This window comes from Sitophilus oryzae, unplaced genomic scaffold, assembly GCF_002938485.1.
Source record: "Sitophilus oryzae breed Bouriz unplaced genomic scaffold, Soryzae_2.0 scaffold_1297_pilon_pilon, whole genome shotgun sequence".
NCBI classification, from domain to species: Eukaryota; Metazoa; Arthropoda; class Insecta; order Coleoptera; family Curculionidae; genus Sitophilus; species Sitophilus oryzae.
The window spans coordinates 271,501-296,843 of NW_022145945.1; the positions used below are offsets into that span (position 1 = coordinate 271,501).

The following is a 25,343-nucleotide window of genomic DNA, read 5'->3' on the forward strand; positions in this document are numbered from 1 at the left end:
GGTGCTTCAAAAAAGTGTGGCGGGTATAACATATGTTTTTTTAAAGGCAACACCCTATTTTTAATTTTATTTTTAGATTTTGCGTAAAATTCTATAACTTTTTTATATATAACGTTATATACCTAAAATTAATAGTTTTTAGTTTAGTGAAATCGAAGCATTTATCAAAACTGAACCACTTTATATCAAACCTTATGTACGTTTCCTGATCAACGCTAGCAAGTTCGTTTGCGTAATTTCGACATTCTGATAATGCTTGCGGTGACCTCTTTCAAATTACACGACCAGCGACTGCCGTTAATTCCAAATTGCCTATTAGGTAAAATTATCGAAGTGAAACAAAGCAGTCTGTGTGGTAAAATAATAATTTCCTACGAATTACAAGTCAAGATGGGACGTGTCTTGTGTTTAAGTTGTTACGACATTGCGGTTGCAAGGATAGTTTAATAATAAAATAGTTGAATTTATGATGTTTCTGTGTATTTTGTTGATGGTAATTACGAACTTGGCCCAGTTTTTAAAAATGGCCTTATTTTTGGAAATAACATAGTATAATTATTGTTGACATGACTAATTCTAAATATTCGTCTTGTGGGGTTGACTAAATTCGTATAGGCTTGGTGCATTTCAGTTGATTTCAAAAAATTTGGACCGCAGCGCTGTATACGGCAGAAATCAGAAATTTTTGCTATGTATTTCACGCCGTCCCGGTTCCAGTTCATGTTGATCGCATTAAAATAATATTAAATTCGTGGCTTTGTCATAATATTTAAGTATTTTAGTTTTTTGCTAGTGCAGTTATTGAAACTATAAAACACTCAGGTACGAGGTTTGTGTGATAGTAAAAGAAATCGGTAAAAAAACTTTTAAGTTAAACGGTTTTATCTTATGTGCACTGAAAACTAGAAAATAATAACAATTAGGTATTTTGAACTTCTAGTTCAGAAATATTTTAGTACTAGGCAGAATAGCTTTTAGGCATATTAGACTAAAATAAAAACGTGGGGCCGATTAACTATTGCTGTAATACTTTCTTCTATACTAAGTGTGGATTGCTTCGACTTACTATAATCGTAACTGGAGATTTTGACAATCAATAACCAGCCGTGGCGGCTTCACCAGCGAACGCCGAGCTCATGATCTACCAAAGTATAAAGATATGCTTTGCCATAGGTAGGATTTCAGAGGGGCCCCACGTTTTTATTTTAGTCTAATATGCCTAAAAGCTATTCTGCCTAGTACTAAAATATTTCTGAACTAGAAGTTCAAAATACCTAATTGTTATTATTTTCTAGTTTTCACTGCACATGAGATAAAACCGTTTAACTTAAAAGTTTTTTTACCGATTTTTTATTTTCTAGTTTTTAGTATTTAACGGAAATGCCTACCGAATATTCCTCATTCTATTTAATTCATTTAGTGCATCATTATTACATGGTTTTTTACCTGATAATTTATTACAATCTAATTCCTCAGTACATAGCCCTTCCAGAGACTTGACTCGACTTAGAGCCACGTATGCTTGCCCTTCCTCAAACAATTTTGAGCCCAAATACACTACTGCATGGTCGACTGTGCTGCCCTGCATTTTATGGACGGTGGATGTCCATGACAAAATTAAGGGTAACATCCTTCTTTCAGCCGTACCATAATTGAATTTTGCTGGAAACTGTATGGCTTTCGGGTGTATAACGTGTATGCCGTCTCTGCCAAACAAAACAAAGTCAATCCAAACTGATGGTACATCTGTTTCGTACATTTGGGTTCGACGGAACTGAGGCCAAACAATTTCTGTAATGTGGCCTATAGCACCATTTACCAATCCTTTTGTAACGTCAATGTTGGACCGCAACATTTTCACAAATTCATCACCTATTTTTTTTATCTGTCCTTCTAAAGTCATACAATCTTGGACACAACTGTTCTGGACACGACTACTCATGCCCTCACCTAATACGCCATTTTGTAACGACGTCCATCTTGGATTTTAAATTTTGTCATAATCACAGTATTCTACTAGTGTAGCCCTTTCATTTGATACCCATATTGAGTGGGTTGTGGAAAAATATGAAATCCGCCATTTTGTACCATCTTAGATTTACAATGTTATTGATATTACTATATTGTATTGTCATCGGAACTAAAGGTGTGTACCAAATTTCAGATCAATCTGACAACAGGAAGGTACTTAAATTTCAATTTCTAATTTTGACCCAAACAAATAAATACCGTACGGGTCGAGCTAAATAAAACCGTTTAAAAATAAGTTTAAAAAATCCGAACTAGGCGCCGCACAGTGATGCAGAATCCCAATAGCGGAAAAAAATCAAAATATCAGAAGTATTTTTTTTTAATTGTAATTTCACTCGTATACTTTCTAATAGTCCATATTTTTAGAACCGTGAAGATTTTTAAATAAATTTTAAATAAAAACGGGCCCATTATTAATCCCTGATAAATTATTTTGATTAAATAAAATTATTGCGTTTAATGTTGGTGATAAATTAGCTAAAAACTGGTGGTACTCTGAGAAAGTACAATCTTTTCAACTGTTTTCCCTCATGGTAATTCTAGTTCTGACTTCTCTGGTACCATAAAAAAATTCAATAAAGACCTTGATGTAATTAAGAACTGCTTAAAATCATATTTTAGGTAAGCTACTACAAAATGCTCCAAATTGCTCCAAAAAAATATGATCAGCTTTTCTTCTTCATAACTGCAAAGTTTCAGGACCAACATTAACCCACAAATACCCTTTAGGTTGCCTAACTCTCCCGAAAACCATGATTTAGTTTCCCAAAATAAATTACGTATATGACAGTATATTACTGGATGTTTCTTAGGTGCTGTAAAATATTGTTGTTGGGTATTTTTAATTAGTTTTAGAAAGGAAACTGGTAATTTATTATCTCTTATTCAATTTAATTTTCGATATACAAGGCATTCAAATTTAAAAATATTTTTTTAATGTGTAATTTTAACTAGCTTTTCCCAGCTTATATGACATTAAATTTAATATTATTAGAAATCTCATTAATTTTAAATAATTATTGTTAATACAAACTACAAAGATGTGTCAATGTGTCTATGATGCATCAACATTCAGTCAACAACTTTTATCAAAAATGTCAAGCACCTTCTACTAATTTTCTCGGATATAGTAAGATATCACCAAAACTTCTTCTGCCAACTAAAGTCGAACAGCATCCTGAGGCTCTAAAACTTATTATAGATTAAATTATTCTATTTTTTTATCCGTTTGCTGAACCCATCTTAAATATATTATCCATCTTATCTAGAAGCTTTAGGATAATTTTTACTTTCTTTTTCTTGCGTATTAAGTTCTTGTAACTAAGTTCTAATTATAATCTAAGTATAATATTTTTACCACAGGTAATTACAGATTCAATCTTCATTATACAATCTTGTATAAAGTCAGATGGCATCACCTGGTGGAAAATCTTAAAGGAAGTGGGGGTACCGCAACACCTTATTTCACTTATCATTCAGTTGTATAAGCACACTACAGGATCAGTTAGAATACTGGATTCAGCTTCACAGGAATTTTCCCTCGAACAAGGAGTCAGACAGGGATTGTCTCCTCAACTATTTAACATATACGGAGAATACATAATGAGAAGGTCGCTAGAAACATGGGAAGGAGGCATTTCAATAAATGGTCAAAAAATAAATAATCTACGCTTTGCAGATGATACAGCACTACTCGCTAACAGTCAAGAAGACTTAACCAATTTAGTAAATAGGGTAGAAAACGAAAGCAATCGGCTCGGTCTGGAACTAAATACGCAAAAAACCAAAACTATGATAGTTGATAGGCAACATAACAACCATCCAAATATAAGTCATATCGACCGCTTTGAAGTCGTTAAGTCATACGTATACCTGGGATCACTATTGACAAATACAGGCACATCGGAAGAAGAGGTGAAACGTAGGTACAACATGGCAAAGGTAGCTGTTGGGAGACTGACCAAGATCTGGAAAGACCGCCAGATTTCAAGAACCACCAAAAACCGGCTAGTCAACTGTTTGGTACTCCCAATATTGACGTATGGCTGCGAATCGTGGACTCTCAGGCAGGCGGAACGTAAGAAGATCGATGCTACCGAGATGTATTGTTATAGACGTATGCTCCGTATCCCATGGACTGAACGCCGTACAAACGTTTCCATTATAAATGAACTTAATATTACTAACAGGCTTTCCTGTAAAATCCGACTTTAACAACTAAAATATTTTGGACATATAATGAGGAAAAGTCCGGACAATATGGAAAGACTCATAATTCAAGGCAAGGTGGAGGGACGTAGACCACGTGGCCGCTCTCCAACTCGATGGATAGACCAGATCACGACTAGCTGTAGCAAGCCAATGCACGATGTCATCGAGATGACAAAAGACAGAGGCGCATGGAGAAAAATCATCCATGATGTTACGCTGACCACTACACTCCCTAATGGGGGTCAGGACTGAAGAGAGAGAATTAGAGATATTTCTAAATTATAGAACATTTAAAAATATAACTAAAATTAAATGGCTGACAGCGAACAACTGTTTACATCTAATGCGAAAAGAGCGCTCAGTCTTTTAGATGTCTTGGTGTTACTTTCATTAATAGGTAACTACATAAAATATACAGATGTAGTTTCTTTTTTTCTTCTTTTTTTTCTCATGGATATGAATATAAATATATTTTTTAAGTTGAATTTAAGTAATACTTATTGGTAACTAGTTCTGAAAAAAGGATTAATTATATTAAAAACGAAATGCTAATTCTATCTTAACGGGCTGAAAATAAAACCCTGTATATTTATTTACGTGTTTACACAAACTTCTTTTGATTTTTTAAACTTTACAAATAATAAAGTGTTAAATTAATATGCTGTTAAAGACAAAATAATATGATTAAATTTTTTACAACACATGTTTTATTTTTTACAGCTAATTTAAGTACACTCTGTATACATAATTAAATTTTCTGAATTTAAAACATCACTTATATACTTAGAAACCCACATTTAACAAAAATAATTTTAAAAAATATAGTAATAAGTTGAGAAATTATTTTTTGCCACTTTTCGCGTTTTCGGCATCACTGTGCGTCATGTTGTGTTGTGACAATTTCTAATGTTAATAAAATTGACGAAAAAATGTTAACGCGTAAAGGAGAGCGTAATTAGGGCGTTATTGGATGCAATAACATTCTATAATTCAACTTTCCCGGACGTTCAATTCTCCCGAAACAACATTTTATAGCTTCATAGTTTCTCACACAGATTTGATCAAAAGCAAAAATGGATTCAAGCAGTTCGATGAAACAAATGAGTAAACAAAGTACTCGTTATTTACTCAAAAAATTAAATACATATACTATGAGAGGATAAAATATAATTTGCAATATTAATGGTATACTTTTTTTAATCAACTAGTGGTTAAAATCGGTTAAAAGTTCGAAATAAACAAACAATCGAAAATAAACTTCTTGAAATTGCTTTATATTTATAGAAAATAAAGTTTCATTCTTTTATTTCACCTCATCAAAGGATAAAACAAAAAATTTTTTGTTTGCCATATTTCCCAAAATGACCATTACAAAAATAGTTCCACTACTAAACAGATTACCGCTGGGCTCATCAACAGGTAACTTAGTACCAATTTGAGCCACGCTGTATCTCTTACCGTTTCCTAGATTCCAATGGTGAGAGTCGAATTTGAAACACTCGGTATAATAATTTTTATTAATGTCCTTGTATAACGATACTAAGTAGGTAGCAGCACAGACTAGATTCATTTACTAAATTAGAAATTTCCATTAAAACCTCATGGTTACATAAACCGATATATTAGAATTTTTATATTTTCCCAGTGTATGAAACAAACAACTTTTGCAATTAATTATACTATCTGACTATCTATTCAGATACTTTTGAGCTTTTCTTCAGTAAATGCAAAGTTAAAAATTAAATTATAATTTTGTTTAATTTAATGAATGATCAATCTGTTTAATTATAACATATAAAAAAGGAGATTTTATTTCTTTTTTTTTTTAAACTTACCTCGTATATAGAAAGAATTGAATCTGTTTGTGAGGACATTTGAACGGTTTTGGTATACAGGAGGTAGTGTTGAACAGTTCCGATATCGATGCGGGTTCATCTTTTCGACGTGCTCTAGCTTTTTGACCATAAATTCCTAAAAAAATACAAAATAATATTAGAAAAAGAATCTAAAATTCTTCATCTGAAGGGAACAAAAAAAGAGATTTGAAAAATCCAATCATTGATTTTTTTATCTATTTTTTTATTTGATTTGAGAATCTCTCGTGTGAATTGTTCTGAATTAGTGAAATAGAGTATTAGTTTACTACTTCCGAAAATTAAAAAAAAAGAAAAAAATTGCCATAGATATGATTGAGGCAGAATTTCATTATCTTTAAGCCTATAGATTGCACTTTTAGACAGATGACACTACCAGTTATATTTCAGACCAATAATATAAATAGAAAAAAACATTAGTGTGCAAAATAAAGGGTACCCAAGTTATACAAACCAGATGTAAACAGAAAAATGCTATTAAACGTCTTGACCTTAATGATATTCTCTAATATTGAGAGGAAGAATATATTTAATCTATGATTCAAGCTGTATGTAAACAAAGAAACGGTTTGATTACAATTTAATTAACGATTTAGCTAAAAAAGAAGCGAACTAGGTGTTGGACATGTTTGCTGCTCTGTATCCGAATAGACCGATACTTGGAAAATTTACAATCGCAAGGAATACCCAGAGATTTGGGACCAAAGGTACCCTAATAAATAACTGCAGATGTGAAGCAAATTTTATTGTGCGTCGAAGAGAACGATGGAAAGATCAGCACAAGGAAACTTGAAGATGAAATAGAAATAGATCACACTACAGCGTTTCTAATTTTGAAACGGCCTAAATACTATTCCTTCAAATATGAAAAACACCAAGAGCTACGAGATAGGGACGAAATGCGGCGGCAGGCGTTTTGTTTTGATATGATGGAAAGAGCAAACACGGATAGGGAATTTTTAAAAAAACATATGTTTCACTGACGAATACACGTTTACCGTAAATAATGAACCCAATGTTCAAAATTATCGATATTGGAACAAAGAAAACCAACACAGGGTTGTCGAAACAAGGACGCAATATCCACAGAAAGTAAATGTTTGGGCAGGGATATTCGGACACAATATTATCGGGCCATTATTTCTTACGCAAAATTTAAATGCAGTATATTATTTGGAACTACTCGAAAATCATATTTTATCTGCTTTACATGATGCCGCTAGTGAACATCAGGAAGTTTGGTACAAAATGGATGGCTGCCCGGCACATAGTACCCTGGCTGTTCGGGAATATTCAGACAATAGTTTTAACGCAAACGTTATTGGCCTAAATCATACAGTAAATTGGCCAGCAAGGTCTCCTGATATTTTGCCAAATGATTTGTTTCTCTGGGGTCATTTAAAAAATAGAATATACAAGGATAAAAAATACCCAAATCTAGACGAGTTAAAAAATGCTGTTTCTGCCGAATGCAATAGAATTTCAGTTTACCAACTAGCGAATGTAAGAAGAGAATTTTATGATCGCATGGGTTATTGTCTAGCAGTCGATGGAGGAATATTTGAACATCTTAAATTCTAAAGTTCTAACAATTTAATAGTACCTAAATTAATAAGTTATTGAATATTGTAATTAACCTTGTAATTGATTACTTTATTTTACTTTAATTCATATTAATTTGTATTTGTAAATACATCTTTAAAATTTCCGATGTAGGAATGAGTTTTCAATAATAATAAAGCACTAAATAGGTAAATTTCTGAAATGACAACTTTATTTGACAGTTATCTTTTACCTTGACTGGTGCTCATAAGTAAATATAGGGCCATAAGAAAGGAGAAATATTTAAAAAGAAATCGGCGATAACTCATAGACGAGCTAATCAAAAATATCTAAAGTTATTCTTTTGAATGTGGGTTTTAGTGCTCTTCAATAAACCTAAATAGAATTATTCTCTAAAACAATTAGGGAAGCCAATAATTGACCCCATTAAAATTTACATGGGATTTCCTATGTCCCGTCCGACGATGCAACACCCGGTATGTTGAATCAAAAAAACAATGCATAAAAAATAAATATTTTTTTTACATGTCTATCTGTGGTCATGATACGGAGTGATTTTTTATGATACCATTTATATGGTATCATAAAAGGGGAACTCAAGATGATAAAGTGTATAATACAGAGGCCCTAGGTAACAAACGTAATCCACAGAATTAAAACCTTTAAATTATGTGACAAATTTAATTATAATCATTACTTTGACCTGCTTAATACACGTTAAAAAGTAACAATGAAGCGACACAGTCTAACGAAGACACCTATTTGTTTTTATTTTTCAATGTCGAAGAGAAAGTGGACAAAATAGTCGCCGGAGCATCTAAATATATTTCCCCCTTCGTAATTAATCGAAAATTTATTTTAATCACATACTTTTAGCTTCTTCGCTTCAGTTTATTTCCATCGATAGAAAGGAAAAATGGCGCTATTAAATAAAATGTTTTATTGGAACGTTAAGAAAGTGGTTTTGTCTTCACTTTCGCTACCGTTGCGCTTGTATGTGTATCACCGATGCAAACACCAAGAAGTAAGAAGTGACGGTATTACGGCAAAACGTTTATTGCACTAGATTTAATACTTGTAATCATGACGCAATGATATTATCATATAGAGATGGTATAATTTTCTGGATTAGATAAGATTTTATTTCTTACTGCATTAATATAAGCTTATATCCTCTTGGCTACGCTTGAGACATGACTTTATTAACGGGAATTAAGATGCCAAAATTTCATTAATCTTAAAAAAATTATACTTAAACCATTAAATTCTTCGTAACAAGGTGCTTTGGAAATGTTTTCATAAAAATACAAAATTTTTTATAGCAAAAAAGTAATAGCGATTTGTTAAAAATGCACATTTTTGAAAATCACCCCGTAACTCCGAAACGGAAACAGATATTGATTTTTTGCGGTTTTCACAATCATGTTTTTAATAAAAATTAAGCTCCAGACACCAATATTAGTCTATATCTTATAAGAAAGGGTGTTTCCCTTTAAAAGCGCCGAACGACGCTTTTTTTTATAATATTTAATGGTTTAAGTATAATTTTTTTAAAATTAATAATTTAAGAATTATTAACAGAAAATTGGATTTTTTATACGGGACACCCTGTATATTTTTAATTTATTAAAAAGAATTTAAAATTACCTTTCCAAAAATATAACACACTTGATATTTTGCTCGATTCCTCTTCGAGATATAGAGTATATAAAAATTCGCCCGCTTTAAATAAGTAGGCTTTGAACGGCACCGGATGTAATGCAAAAAAATTCTAGCTGTGAGCATCAATTAAAACGAAAATAATATTTGCTATGAGAGATGCAGAATTTTATAACAATTTAAAATATATTTAACCAACATCAACACATTTAAACTATATCTAATAACAATAAAAATAAATAGCAAACCAAGACATGAGGTTTTGCTACAGGTGTTCGACATATCGACCGTCTTCTGTTATGGACAGACGGGAATTTATTATTAATATAATTATGAACATTTCTCGCGGAATTCATTAACTCAGTGGGGGTGAAAGATACCCTCTCATAACTGCTAAGTATTTCTAATACTTGTCGAGATTATAGAGAAGAATAAGGAACCTATATTCTTCCGCAAATATATCCATGGGCACTAACTCAGGTGGCCTCGACGGCCAACGGCTGGGATCTTGGTTAGCTATTCAGTTATTCTTGAAATTGGCTGCAAAAATTTGCTGATAACTTCAGCGTTCAGAGGCGGTGCGTCGTCTTGCTGGAAAAATATGTTTTCGAGTTCCATATTAAGGGCTTATCATCAACAAGGGGTTCAAAGCCTACTAGTTAAAAGTGGCGAACTTTTAAAAATTCTGTATTTCGAAGGGGATTATAACAAAATATCAAGTGTGCTATATTTTTGGAAAGGTAATTTTAAATTCTTTTCAGTTAATTAAAATTATAGAGGGTGTTCCAAATAAAAAATCAATTTTTGTGTTGATAACTCTTAAATTATTAATTTAAAAAAAAATATACTTAAACCATTAGATTCTACGTAAAAAGGTGCTTTGGAAATGTTTTCATAGAAATGCAAAATTTTCCATAGCAAAAAAGTTACAGCGATTTGTTAAAAATGCACATTTTTGAAAAACACCCCGTAACTCCGAAACGGTAAAAGATATTGATGTGCGGTTTTCACCATCATGTTTTTGATGAAAATTGAGCTCCAAACATCGATATTAATTTTCGTCTATCTCCTATGGAAAAGGGTGTTTCCATTTAAAAGCGTCGAATTTGACCCACCATGTACATCATGATATGTCACATTTCAATAAATTTTAGAAGAGAACAGTTTCATCGACTCCCCTGTTACAATATTTTTCTCTCCCAGCCACCGAAGATATTTTTTAGCATTTGATTTTGACCCAAAATCAAAGCTAAAATTGCTATAAATCGTTACTGTCTGATTCAAAAGCGATTATCTCCCATAAAAATAAAGCTATTGAGATGAATCAAAATATGATTTGATTCATCAATGATTTTTAAATTTTTTGCATTGTTAACATATTCCACAGGATGTTTGGAACATTCATCAAAATATCAAGATTTTGTTTTCCCTCGTATAATTGACTGATGACAAACTTCATTTTTAATTTAGAAGGAAAAAAAAAGTCAAATAATTTAGCTACAAATTGCTTAAAAAAACATCAAAATCGTACCCACTAGAAAAAAATATATTAATCTTTAAATTACATCAATATCTTAAGGTGCCCGTTTTTCGTGCCGGTGCCGGTGAGTGTATACAGGGTGATCCGAACTGCGCTCCGGAAACTTCGGCAGCATATTCTGCAGATAAAAATATCTCAAAAACATCTCTGAGACTTTTTACAGAGACAAGATATTTAGAATGGAAATAGTCAATACATGTCATTATTGACGAAACATAAACACACTGAGTAGAAAGTTATTTCACTGAAATAATAAATTTACGATATTTTAATTCTTTTAAATTAATCATAAATTGTTATGCAAAAAAATGATGACAAAACAGTTTCTGTTAAACTTTTGGCACAAAAGCATTTCAAATTTATGTTTTCAGTCTAATAACTATTTAGTCAACATATTTAATTTATGGCAATATAATGACAGGTAATGATAATTTCGATTCCAAATATCTCGAGAACCATTACTTGTAGCGATTTTTACCAAGAGACCTTTTTTACGTAGAAAACTTCGTAAATGTATATTTTATTACTCTTCAAACCAGTTAAAAAACATGTAGGTGGCGCCCTCTACTAGTAGGAGTCACATTGACATCAAAATCAAATTTCTCATGTCAAAAAACTCCCAGACACCAATTTTCATCGAAATATTGACGTTACTTCATAAATTATTTGGAAAAAGTCGAAATAAAAATGAAACTTCTACACCCTGTATCTCCGAAACTAAGCATTGTAGGACAGACATTTATGCGAACTTTTTTACTTTTTTTATCTGCAGAATATGCTGCCGAAGTTTCCGGAATACAGTTTCGACCACCCTGTATATTTATATTTAAATTTTGTATTACTATAAATTCTCTGCGAATTCCTCATATATGTATTTCTTAAACTAATGCCAGTTATCATTGGATAACTGCATTTATAATATTTATTTGCCTTGAACTTGACAGACAATCTACTGACGGTTAACAACCACAAAGCAAGCGTAAAAATTGCTCTACTTACCGAAAGATCAGATAAAAAATTAACCTGTTAAACATGACTTAGTTTTAGATTTTTAACACAATCGCTTGCTTATTGTAGATTTTTTTTAATCACATTTATTTTTATTTTTTATTTTTTTATATTATTTTCATTCTTCTATGTACCAAGAGAATCCGATTTTTTTATTTTTTATTTGCACTTAAAAAATTAAAAATATTAACTCTTCCTTCCTTACTTATATTTGAATCCGTTTGCCCAATACGTAAGCATGTATCAGGTTCTCAAGAAAGGCCATCTCAAACTTATCCACTCAGGAACGCGGAGCAAGATCTTTATCTACCTACCCCACGCTCAGAGTTAGTTAAAAGTTCAATATTATACAACTCGAAAAAAATGCACAATCACCTGCCATTTGAAATCAAATCCATAACATCATTTTCTTCATTTCGCAAAGCATTGAAATCTTATTTACTAGACAAAGCTTTCTACGCCGTAAATAACTTAATATTATTTTTATTTATTTATTTATTCTTTGACATTGTAAACATTTATAAATGTTTATTTTAAACAATAAGACTGACAATGTAATGTTTATACTGGTTTTGTATTCTCTTTTGTTTGTTTACTTTACCTTTGTCTACAAATTGTACATTTTTTTGACAATAAAGGCATTTATTTATTTAAAATACCTGTGGCCATAAAATCAAGATTTCTTTAGCAAATTGGAAGGATGTTAACTTCACTCTACTATAATCCTCTGCAAAAAATCTCTGCACTCTTTGAATAAGTTGACAAAACTGATGAAGACTGATACTTTTCATACATTTCTTTTATAAAATTCCAACCTTTTGATTAGATAAATACACATATAAAGTATACTCTGTTTTTTTTTCTCAGGTAAGATTTCGACAGACGATGACAGAAGAAAAGCAGATGACGTCCCATACCAATCTATTTATTTTACTAAAAAAAGTTTCTAATAATTTTTAAGTTATCTATGGATGGGTTTAAATATAAATCCGTCATGCGTCGTGTCTTGTTGTTTTTAACCAGTTTTATTGGTTTATTTAAAAAATGACAGATCGTATTTCAATTTTATTGGTTTGACGGAACGATGAACGACAAACGGACGCCGATGCGTATGAACTCGCCTTTAGATTTTTGTCATTTTTGACGCTTGTCAAAGTCTTGCCAAATTCTAGGTTATAATTTTGTGTCAACTTTTGTTAAATACCCTGCGTTTTGGAATATGATGCATTTTGATTCGTATTATTACGTGTGTTTTGTGTCTTTTGAAGTCAAGTGGAGGAAAAATCGAGTGAAAATTAACTGTAGACCCAGAGCACAGTTTATGGTTAATACTCGCTGCCAGGGCAGAAAGTCTTATACACCAATGAAGTTGCTATCGATAAAGTTTGTATACCATTTCGTCGTAGATAAGTGCATCTTGTATATGGTAGAAGGATCAAACTAAACACATACTAAAAACTGGAGTAGCTGTAAAATATCGATATCACACGATAGGTAAATAATGGATTTTAGTACTGCAGAAAAATAATGTCAAAAGGTACTGGTTTAAAAAAATTAAGATTAAAGTTAATTAATCAACCTTTAAGGTATAAAATTTGGTAGGTGTTATTATTAATAAAACAGTTTGTTTTATTTACCTATGTTGTTTTATTTATTCCTGTGGAATATTACAAATTTGTAAATGCGGGTGGTTTCATAAAGCTTGAAAGTAAATAATAGTTCTTTTTTATATTTTTTTGGTATGTAGTGTCTTTTTTTTTGTTTGTTTTGTATTAACACATACCGTTTTTATTAAATAAAATAACTCGATTACATTTTTTCAGTTTTATACACTTTTTTTCACAATATTTTGAAGTAATCACTTGTCATCTTGTCAATCAAATTTTAAATATTTCCTGCTATGCGTTCCAGTTGTACCAACTTATTTCTTTGTAAAATAAAATAAACTACTTTGAAATTAAAATGACAGACACATCTATCACTGTCAAGGATCTTCTCGTTGGACAGACTATACGTCTGCTGGATCTGTGTCTATGAAAGGAATGCGGACAAAAAACATTTAAATAAACAGCAATATATTTTATACGTCGACTTGACGAGTACGTCACCGCAAATCGCTCCGCCCACTCATTTTATTGGCAACTTGCAAATTTGTCGAATTTTTATTAATAGGGCGCGTCGTCTAATTTTTTTACGAAAAACGTCAAGAGAATATCGTTTCCCCCCTCTCGCGGATACCCCGTAGTTACAGAACGGACAGACTAAATACGTATTTCTCCCCAAATTTTCTGTATTTTAACAAATACATTTTATTAAAATAAAGAAAAATATGTTATCTGAATTTTTCTCAATCTGTTTTATTTTATTTTTCCATTTTATTCTTAATTTTCTCTCTAATTTTTATTTTTTGTCATGTTTTTTAAATAAAACATTATACTTATTTCTAATGTTGAAAACTCATGCGGTTATTTTTGTCACCAAGCTGTGTGATAATTGATAGTTCTTTTTTAATTTTGAAAAAATGTTTTAAATATTTTCAAAAATCCTTGAATCTCTTTGGTCTAAAGGAAAAACACACCGCACCTGCATTATAACATAATTATTTCGCAAAATTAATCATGACATGTCAGAATTTATACAAATTGGTAATTTGGGTAACTAGGTTAGAAAAAAAAAATAATTAAATTAAATGTTCAAGAGAGAGGTATACCGGGTACGTCTCGAAAGTGGTTCACCCCTATATAACTTTTTTTATTTTTTGAGATAACAAAACGTGATTTAGTATGTTAGTATATGACATAAATTAGGATTGCTTGGCGTATTCAATTATTGTTTTCGGCCACTTCCTGTTTCACGGAAAATTACTTCAACTTTTGATTTTTAAATGGCACCCTCGGATATTTTGACTTTATTCGATAGAAAATGACACTTAATTTTTGACATTTTTGTTTAAAAACAAATCGTATTTTAAATTTCAATCTAGAGTGCCATGGCTGTGTTAAAAACACTAATTTTTAATCAAGGAGCCTTGGAAAATTATATTTGATCATTTCATGTTTTCCTCTCTTCAGTTCTGTTTGACGATTCATTTGACACATTTGAATTTGATTTGAAATTTTGTGGATTTGTCAGTCTTTACGGAGCTTATTTTATGTTATTTATTATTTATTCTACTACTGATAGTTGTATAAAGGTAGTAAATCTAGATGGAAATTGTGGCAGAACTTAAATTAACAGTGACACTATCGCGATTTATCGAAAAAGACTCTAAAATAGTTGGTTGTGTAGCGTGGGGTAGATCTCGGCAAAAATTGAGTGAAATAATGGAACAACTTTTCGCTAGTAAGTAACTATATAATATACATACGTGTAGTAAACCGATCATTTATGAAATTCACTTAAATTAACTATATTATATATTTTTCTTGCATTTTAGCTTTTATTTATTACTTGTCAAAGATTAGATGTCAAAGAATTTAGATACGTTAATTTGACTTACCTGCTTCAGTAGCGTATCGGATGTTTGTGTTAATAAATACATATTTAACTTATCTATTTTATTAGAATTATATATTTTTATAACAATTTTAATAACTACCAACATTTATTTACAACGTAAAATAAAACAACAAATTATGCTACCCCACGTCTACCCTACATCATAGTTTTACATTTTTTAAATAAAATTAGAACGACACTGATAAACCGGAATTTAAGTCGGCCATATTTGAGGCCCATCGCGGTGTACCTAAGATTTTTGATATGCTCCTTCCTTAGTCTTCTTATTCAAAGGTACAATATAGAGTAAGAAACGCTCTTTTAAACGAGCCCTCGCTTGTTGGATTCCGATCATTCAGTCCAGAGTTATTAATATTCAAATAAAAATAGATTCTAACCTTCCCCCGCCACTTTATTTTGGTAGATCGGGGAAAATGGCTCTAACAAAAAATTTTCAAAATTTACTGAAGATTATGAAGCTGTTACTTATAGTACACCTTATTTAGGCAAAATTGTGTAAAAACTCCATTTTCTTATATTTCGTTGCAGTTGCGTCTCCTAGCGGTCGTTCTACAAACTTGAAAATAATTTCCAGCAATTTCCTATAGCCTCTTTAGTTATAAATATTTTTTTCTGCAGCCGCTACGGCTAATACTTTCCGAGATACGGCCGAGAGTTATTCTTAGTGGGACACCCTGTATATGTATACTATTTTATTTTTATCTGGCATTGTAGGTGTGATTTCAAAAAACTTTCCCTTTTAACAGACCCATCTTCAAATACAATAATAGAAATTGTGTGCTATTGTCTGTCATGTTCTTCGCAATTTCTTTTTAAATTATATAATACTTATGTCTGTTGTTTTTATATAAAAAAAATGAACTTAAGTATTAGCACAGCCTATTTATAATCAGCCTCTACTAATAAGGAGCCATTCTGTGCCGGAAACACTGTGACCTTTTGTGTTTGTCCAGATTCTATATCCGTACTTTATTTGTACTCTCCTAACCCTGTACATTGTACTGTCCCATTTTGGTTGAAATCATACGGTATCTCCGTTATTAATGAAGATAGAAGGGTGCGGTTTGCACAAACCTATCTCACTTTTTTGTCAAACGGAAGATGCCGTAAACAAAATTTTCATAGCCCTTTTCGTTTCCGAGCTACAGGGTCTTTTTGAAAGTTTTGCAATTTGGGTCACCTCCTGTATCTCTGTTATTGTTAAAGCTATCGAGAAGGTGAAAACTGTTTATTGTAGAACTTTTTACGTAGAATACAGTGGCGTAGTCTGTTTTTCTACCAAAAAAATATTTTTGAAAATATGAACTAAAGTTATGTTTTTTTAAATGGAATACCCTGTATATTTATAAATCATATGATCTCTCTTGCTATAAGCTTCTCAAAAATGTATATCACTCTATATTTATTTTCACTATTTACTGCAATATTTAAAAGTTTTTATTAAAAGATCATATTTATTAGTAGTTCATGATTGATAATAAAAGAAACTAAAGAATTATTAAAAGTATACTGGCTATCTGTCTCTTGTTTTATTTTGGGAGCCGCTAATAAATTCTTTATATATTAGGGAAACTTAAGTCTCTACCGCTATTTGTAAATTTTGGAATAGGTGTATACGTAAGAATAATCTATCGTATCGAAAATTTTAGATATTCCTTTAGCTAATTTACGTGAAATATACTTTCAGCAAGATGGGGAACATTCCCCCTCATAACTATAGAAATATTAGAATACTGTTAAATTATTATTTTTCAAATCAATGAATTGGAACCAGTGAACACATATTGATAGTCTCCTCGATTCCCGGATTTCGCCGTTCTCGATTTCTGATTTTGGGGATTTTTGAAATACGAAATATATCGTGGGCACTACAACAATGTCGAACACCTGAAAATTGCTTTAATAATTCATGATTTAGATATTTGCAAACCCATCCCGTTATAAAAAAAGAAAAATATATTCACAGTTTCAGTGGTAACAGTTATTTCAAAAGTAAAATATATCAATCCCAAATAAATTTTAATATGTGTATGACTATTTTAGTAAATACCATTTTGATTTTTTGTTATTTATTACGGCCTACTAATAAGAAAATTATATATTTTAAATATTGCAGTAAATAGTGAAAATAAATATAGAGTGATATATATTTTTGAGAAGCTCATAGCAAGACCGATCATATGATTTATAGATATACAGGGTGTTCCATTTGAAAAAACATAACTTTAGTTCATATTTTCAAAAATATTTTTTTGGTAGAAAAACAGACTAAGCCACTGTATTCTACGTAAAAAGTTCTACAATAAGCAGTTTTCGCCTTCTCGATACCTTTAACAATAACAGAGATACAAGGGGTGTCCCAAATTGCAAAATTTTCGAAAAGACCCTGTAGCTCAGAAATGAAGAGGGCTATGAAAATTTTGTTTGCAGCATCTTCCGTTTGACGAAAAAGCGGGACAGGTTTGTGCAAACCGCACCGTTCTATCTTCACTAATAACGGAGATATCCTATTATTTCAAGCAAAATGGGACACACTGTACTCTGCACCAACTTGTACAGGTTCTTGTACTCCTTCACCATAGCATGGGAGCATTGTTCCTTCGGTTCTAACTTTGCTTTGCAGTGATATATTATGTACTCCACTGTTTCAGAATCTTTGTCGCAATCTGCAGCAAAGACTTACTTGATACAGGTTGAGCATTAGCAATTCCTTTGTGGTTTTAAAATTAGATACTTGGAGGAAGACCTTGCTACGCCTGTGCTCCTGTCGGTTTTTCCAGTAATCATGTTAAGGAACCAACCACTACTTCGTTATTAATTTTCACCCTGTATATACAAAAAACTTTAATTATTAAGCTACACTTACCCGAAAAACTAATAAGCAGCAAATAGCAACAACCGAAAAGGACACTTTGTTTCACCCAACAATTTTTAAACATAATTAAAAAATTAATTCAAACACTGTCCGAAAGAACCTAAACGCGATTATTGTCCCGACCGATAAAGTGCACGTTAAAAGTGAAAGCCGGTACCCGACGAACTGCCTCATAGGGTACCACAAATGCCGGTACCATCGAGGAACCGATTCACATGTGCGACAGACGTGTGGATGGGTGGAGGAATTGCCCACACATTCTTAAGTCGATCTGACCACGTTCACTTTCATTTATTGCAAGATCGGCTGGCGATGAAGATAAAGAGATATTTATTTACATATTATGTCGAAGAAAACAGCTTCTTCAGTTGGCGAAGAAATTACAAACACCCAATCTTAGAAATATTTACTTTTGCAAATATATGTATGTGTATATGTATATGTAATAGTCTATTATGCCCTTCCATTCTGGGGTACTTGCTGCGCGACAAAATTTGATCGTATTTTCAAACTTCAAAAGCAGTTCGATATTTATTGGGACTGAACAGCAGAACTCACTGCCAGAATTTCTTTAAAAATTTCACAATACTGACTCTTCCTTCTTTATTCATTTTTGAATCCGTTTGTTTAATCCGCAAGCATATATCTGCTATTCCCGAAAGGCCACTTCACAACTATCCACTTAGGAATGCGGAGCACGATCTTTATCTGCCAACCCCGAGCTCAGAACTAGTTAAAGGCTCAATACTGTACAATGCCAAAAATTGTACAAACATATACTACAATACTACCTTTGGATATCAAGTCGCTTTCATTCTTTCCCGCATTTCGCAAAGCTCTGAAATCATACTTACTGGAGAGAGCCCTATATGCGGCAAACGACTTTTTTGTTGATATTTAATATTGAACGATTTGAATTTTAAAATTTTCATCATCTCACATACTGGTTAAAAATCTAGTATTTAATATTTCATAATAACTCTAAAATTTACAATTTTCCAATTGTAAAATTTTATTGATAATTATTAATTGTTATTTTTGGGTTCTTCAATGTCTTCGGGTTCTGTAATGTATATTTTATTTGTAATTTTTTTTTGAATTGTATGATGCTTGGTTAGATCTTTTATTATTTGTATATTTTTGTGCTTTTGTTTGTTTTTTAAATGCTTTGTCGATGAAGCTATTTTGGCTTTTTGTACAATAAAGCGTTATTTATTTATTATTATATTTGTATTTTTTTTTGTATTTCTTAGTTTTTTTGTGTGCTTTTAATTACTGTATATTTATTGTTTTTTTTTGTTTTGCTTATTTTAAAATATTGCATTTTATAAACTCTGTCATTCTAGCCATTATGTAATAGTCATGTCTGTCAGCGCAATCCCGGGGCTTAAAGCGGTGGCGGCCAATCGAAAGGGTGAAATTTTGACACTTAAAATATTATAAGATACATAAGTTATAAATGCGAAAATAGCTTTTATTTATTATTAAGAAACGTGGAAAATTGTTGGCAGACATTTTTTTAGTCGCTAAAATGACAACAGACAACGCGAAAGAGGCATGGAATTTTAAAAATTATTAAAAAATGAAATTTGAAGAATGAAAAAATTTATGGCATATTTGCATGCCGATTGGTGAAATGTCATATTTATTTATTGTAAAAGCCGTATGCAAAAGGGGAGACAAAAAGATCGTGGCTCAATCACCTGCAGACAGTTTCAAAAGTGCGATATTACTCTAGCGCTGTATTCACGGAATGCTGGCCGCCTCATCCATTTAAGTATAGATAAATCATATAATATACGATTATATTATAAATATATTTTTTTATTATTTCACTAACGATTTTTTTGTCTGCCCTTTTGCATACGGCTTTTCAAATTAATTAACAAAAAACATGACATTCCACCAATCGACATGCATGTGTATGCGATGATTTTCTTTTGTCAAAATTCTATGCCTCTTTCGCGTTGTCTGCCGGCATTTCAGCCACGAGAAAAATGTCTGTCAACAATTTTACACGTTTCCTAATAATAAATAAAAGCTATTTGGCAATTATAACTCGTGTACCTTATAATATTTTTAGTGTCAAAATTTCACCCTTTCGATTGGCCCGCTTTAAGCCCCGGGATCGCGCCCCAGACATGGCTATTTCACAATGGCTACACAAAAGGATACTTCACACAACAAATTAACCATGTAACGATGATAAGGTTTTTTATGTAGCCAGCTCTCGGTCTATAAGGATACTTATATCCATTTTAACAATTATTTAATAAATTATTTTATTTGATTTGATTTAATATATTTTTCTAACACTTTTTTGTCAATGAAAAAAATTTAAAAAAATCAAATTAAAAGCCTAGAAAAATAATGTTAGTTCTAACTTGATATCGATACAAAAGTATTTAAGAAATATTTAAATATCAATATACGAAATAAATAAAAGCACTAAAAAATTCAATAACGTCTTTTATTACTTTACATTTCCAGAAATAATATTCATCATTCAATAATATTCCTAGTTAACCTTTAGACATTTTATAAAGTGATTTTTATACCTTTCTTCTTTTGAAAACATGAAGTATTAACAGGTACCCTATTAACGCAAAATACATATATATGTTATATAGCTAAGTTGATATTTATTAACAGAAAAACATATATCACAAAGTTTGGAGTAACATTACAAAATATTTTTGTTGTATTAAAATATCCTTCTTTTCAATTCTTTTACTTTAGATTTTTTTTTTCAATTTATTTAATTTCTCTTAGTTTTTTATTTTTGTATTTTTTTTTTGTTCTTCTTTTCTTTATTGTTTATTTTCATTATTTTGTAATAATACGTCCAAACTATTAATATTTTTCAAACACACAGAGAGTTTAGAGAGATATGCGAAAATTCAAACATTAATATATGCTAATAAGACGTTTAAATTTGTTTAAATATACTTTATATGTATATCTTTTTATATACGATTTAGTTATTGCATTCTAACACTACCGCAATAAGACGTATATGAAAATTTCACAGTCACGTAACTTTTTTTTTTGTACAAGACAACGATAAATATAATAATTATACAAAGTGCCCAAAAATCTTAGCCACATAAAAGAAATATTTTTTTCTAATGTATGGTTATAGTTTCTTCGAATTTTCAAACAGCACATAACATAGACCAATCTTAGTAAAAATACTATTTTAAGCTTTTTTTTGGTCTTAAATTATGGGATAACTGTCATTTTGTAATGTCAGGTTTATGAGAAAGAAAATATGATGTAGCAATTTTTTTGGACATACTGTATAACTTAAAGATACAGTAGTGAACGTGAAATTTCCATACTGTCATTTTCGTTAATAAATTTACAGAAAACATATAGATTAAAAGCAAAAAAAAAGCACGACAAGTTTGTACACACCAGATATTACTATATTGTTTATAACTTTAAATATACAATCACACATTTTATTTTCTGACTTTTATAATAAAAAATAAACAAATACAATATAGTGTGAAACAGCAATATTAAATATTGATGTTATATGTACAATAATATTTTTTCGTATTTTCACATTTTGATTTTTACCCATGTTCTATTCTCTAATTTAAAATTTTATTTGAAATTTTTGACAAATTAAAAAAAAATAAAAGGATTTGAATATTCAATATATTATTTGTCAAAAACATTTTATTTTTGATTTTTTTCTGTTTTATATTTTATTTAAAGGTATATTTTTATATGATCAAACCTTTCAAATATTTATAAAATTATTATTCCAAGTTTCCGGAATTAATATAAAAGTTCAATAAGAATTTGAAAAGTTTCGTACAGAGTGTCTTTCGAATTTAGAAATGTCAGTTTTTGTTTAAAAAATTGTTTTACAACTAACTTTTTTAAAATAAACACTACCGCATATATATTTATACAAAAATCAACCAAAATATTACAACTATCTAATACCATTTACTACAAAATGTCAGATTTACAATTATTTACAGAATTGTGTAATCAAAAAAAGTAAACTAAAGAACATTAGAAATAACTCTCTTTATTTAGATAAAAAATAAAATCATAAACACTTTTACTTGAAATAACAAAAATAAAAACAAAAACAAAACTAAATAAAAAAACAAAAATTACAAAATAGTTAAAAAATGAATTAAAAAAAAAGTTTAAAAGTTAAAGAAAGTAAATTTATATTTAATATAGTTTTATTAATGTTATAGGAGATTACACAAATTTGCAAATGTTTCATTATTAATATTATTATTATATTTAATATTATCTTAATATTAGGATGGGGGATTTGTCCCCTTATTGTCAGCACAGCCATGAGGCTCATAACCTCAAAAAATTTAAATATACTTACTTATCTTAATATAAGTATATATAATTAAGAGTAAACATAAGAGTTTTATAGTTTTTTTTATAATTAAAAATTTAATAATATGCCATGTTTATTAAATTACATAACCTTATTCAAAATAAGTTAGTTTACGTAGACCATGCCACTAAAATATATAAGTAAAAAATATATTTTTTTAAACAATTTTTTCAAAAAGTTTATAGATTATATAAACAAAACGTTTTTTAAACTTATTTTATATTTTAATATAACCAATATTTCTACAAAAAAAAAGTATAAAACCCTTACAATATTATTCTACGTTAATACTTTTTTTGGTTTATATTGTCGTATATATATCTAGTTTAACATCAAATCTATAATAAAAACAAAAATATATAACATTTAAAATATGTACGATCAGATTATTTTGGTTGTTCAACAATATCACTAATTTTTTTAGTATTATTTCATTATATATAGAGCGATTCATACTTTGCGGCTCGAGCTAATATCAGAAAAATTAAAAATTAATAAAAAAAATGATGAAATGTGATGACATGAAAATATTAATAAGTAAAATAAATTTTAATAATAATACCCATGGACAAAAAGTAATATCAACCCTAAATTCTAATTTTTAAAAATTTGTTTTCATTATTTGTAAAGTTTAATATAAATACGTATTGTCTATCATTATTGTTTATATTTTATATTTTAATTTATTAGAGTAAACACTAGCGATTATATTTTATCAATTTTACTAAAAGTTATGTACATATCAAAATAATTTTATTATAATTGTATTTCAGGGAGTATATTCCTAAATTCAAACGCTAACTCGAATAATATTATCATTTAAAATCTCAGAGAAATAAGTAAATCTCAAGATACCCTAAAATATATCAAACATTGATTTATAGTTAACTGCACAGGAGAACCAGTTGTATCAGTAAATATTTTAGAGTTTGCTCTATGCTAACTTATTTCTCTGGAATGTTATTCTTTCTCTTCTAAGTTGAGACTCGATACTGTTTTAGTAAAATTGAGAAATTCTAATACATTTAGAATGAAAGAGTTTTATTTTAAAGAATTACAGTCATTTGAGAGACAAGTTTTTAGATCGATATTATACAGAGGGTATAAGAACTATAGTGTTCAATTTGATCAAACACGTTTAGCTAAATCTATGTACAAATTGACAATGTTATCTAAATATACATATAATTTTAGACCGTGCATAGTCTAACAATTGCAATTTATTTTACCTAAGTTATTAGAATACTTATATATTTTAACACTTATAAGTTTTTTATTCTTACCACCCTCTAGAAAAAAATATGTTAATGACTTTTATAGAAAATAGTACTTTAATTAGATATTTGTCATTTTTTTTAATGATCAATAAAATCTTTAAATTTTTTTAACAGAAAAGATTTTAAAAAGAAATCAATAAATAAAAATAAAATATTTTTTTATATCTACATTTTAAAACAATGGAAACCACAACATTAATAATAATTTGAAATAAAGAATTAAAAATGAGACAAACTAGAAAATATTTTCAAAAATATTTAAAATCAAAATATTAATAGCAATACAAAATATATCAAAAAGACAACTAGAATTATAATATAAATCGGATCTTATATTAAAACAGTGTAATTTTATAAGTATTTTATAATATCACCAATTTATTTTAAAATATTAGGTTTTATAAAGAAAATTCATAGTGAAATATGTTAATCATATTTTTTTTACTGAAAATTTATATTTGAATCAATATTCGTTGATTAGGAAAGTATTTTTAAATATTGTTTACTACTTATTATATAGTTTTTATCTCGTTTTCTTTCTATTTTTAATTATTGTTATTGAAAATTAATTAATTTATTTAGTTTATTTTTTATTAAACTATTTTATTAAATAGATTATTTAAGTTTTTATCAAAAGAAAATAGTAAAAAACTCTTATATACTTGTTGGTTTACACTTTGAAATAAAAATCGTATCTTATCGTATCGTAATTAATTAATTTATTTAGTTTATTTTTTATTAAACTATTTTATTAAATAGATTATTTAAGTTTTTATCAAAAGAAAATAGTAAAAAACTCTTATATACTTGTTGGTTTACACTTTGAAATAAAAATCGTATCTTATCCTTTAATTATTTTGATTGTAGTCTGCATTTAGCTTTTGTTGTTTAGCTCCAAATTTAAGTACTTATTAATCTGATAATTCTAGAATAGAAGTAGATATTTAGAAGTAGATATTAGATCTAGAGAATAGAAGTAAATTTTTGATTTTTAGATATAATTATGATTTAATATTATTTTTAATAATAATTGTTTATCTGTGTTTTTATCTATTTATGAAATATTTTCTCTATGTATTTAAATAGATTATTATAGTTAGTATTCCAAAAGAACAAAGAAAACATATAGTTTATATACAATAAATTTGTGAAGAATAAGAAAAATATAGTTTATGTTGTTTATATATTTTTCTTCTTAATTTATTTATTAAAGTGATATTTAACAAGTGCTTTATTCACTTTATTATTGTTCATGTTGTAACAGGCAATTCTAATAATACTAGAAAAGATTCTGATAAATATATTATGAAATCAGTACAGAGACCGATCAAATATGGCTGCATTTTTAAAAATAAAATTATTATATTAATATTTCTTGAAAAAGTGGGAGTGTTTTTAAAAA

General features: G+C 29.4%; 1 protein-coding gene across 1 annotated transcript in view; it reads right to left on the reverse strand.

Moving 5' to 3' along the window:
- The window catches only part of LOC115874502 (pancreatic lipase-related protein 2), a 36,545-nt gene extending 18,068 nt beyond the window's left edge, over positions 1-18,477 (reverse strand). The window contains exons 1-2 of the mRNA XM_030889650.1: positions 18,272-18,477; positions 6,078-6,213 (exon numbers count right to left, since the gene is read on the reverse strand). Of these exons, the coding sequence (XP_030745510.1) occupies positions 6,078-6,213; positions 18,272-18,344 (209 nt within the window). The 5' untranslated portion in view covers positions 18,345-18,477. The remainder of the gene's footprint in view (positions 1-6,077; positions 6,214-18,271) is intronic.
- Between the last annotated feature and the right edge of the window lie 6,866 nt (positions 18,478-25,343).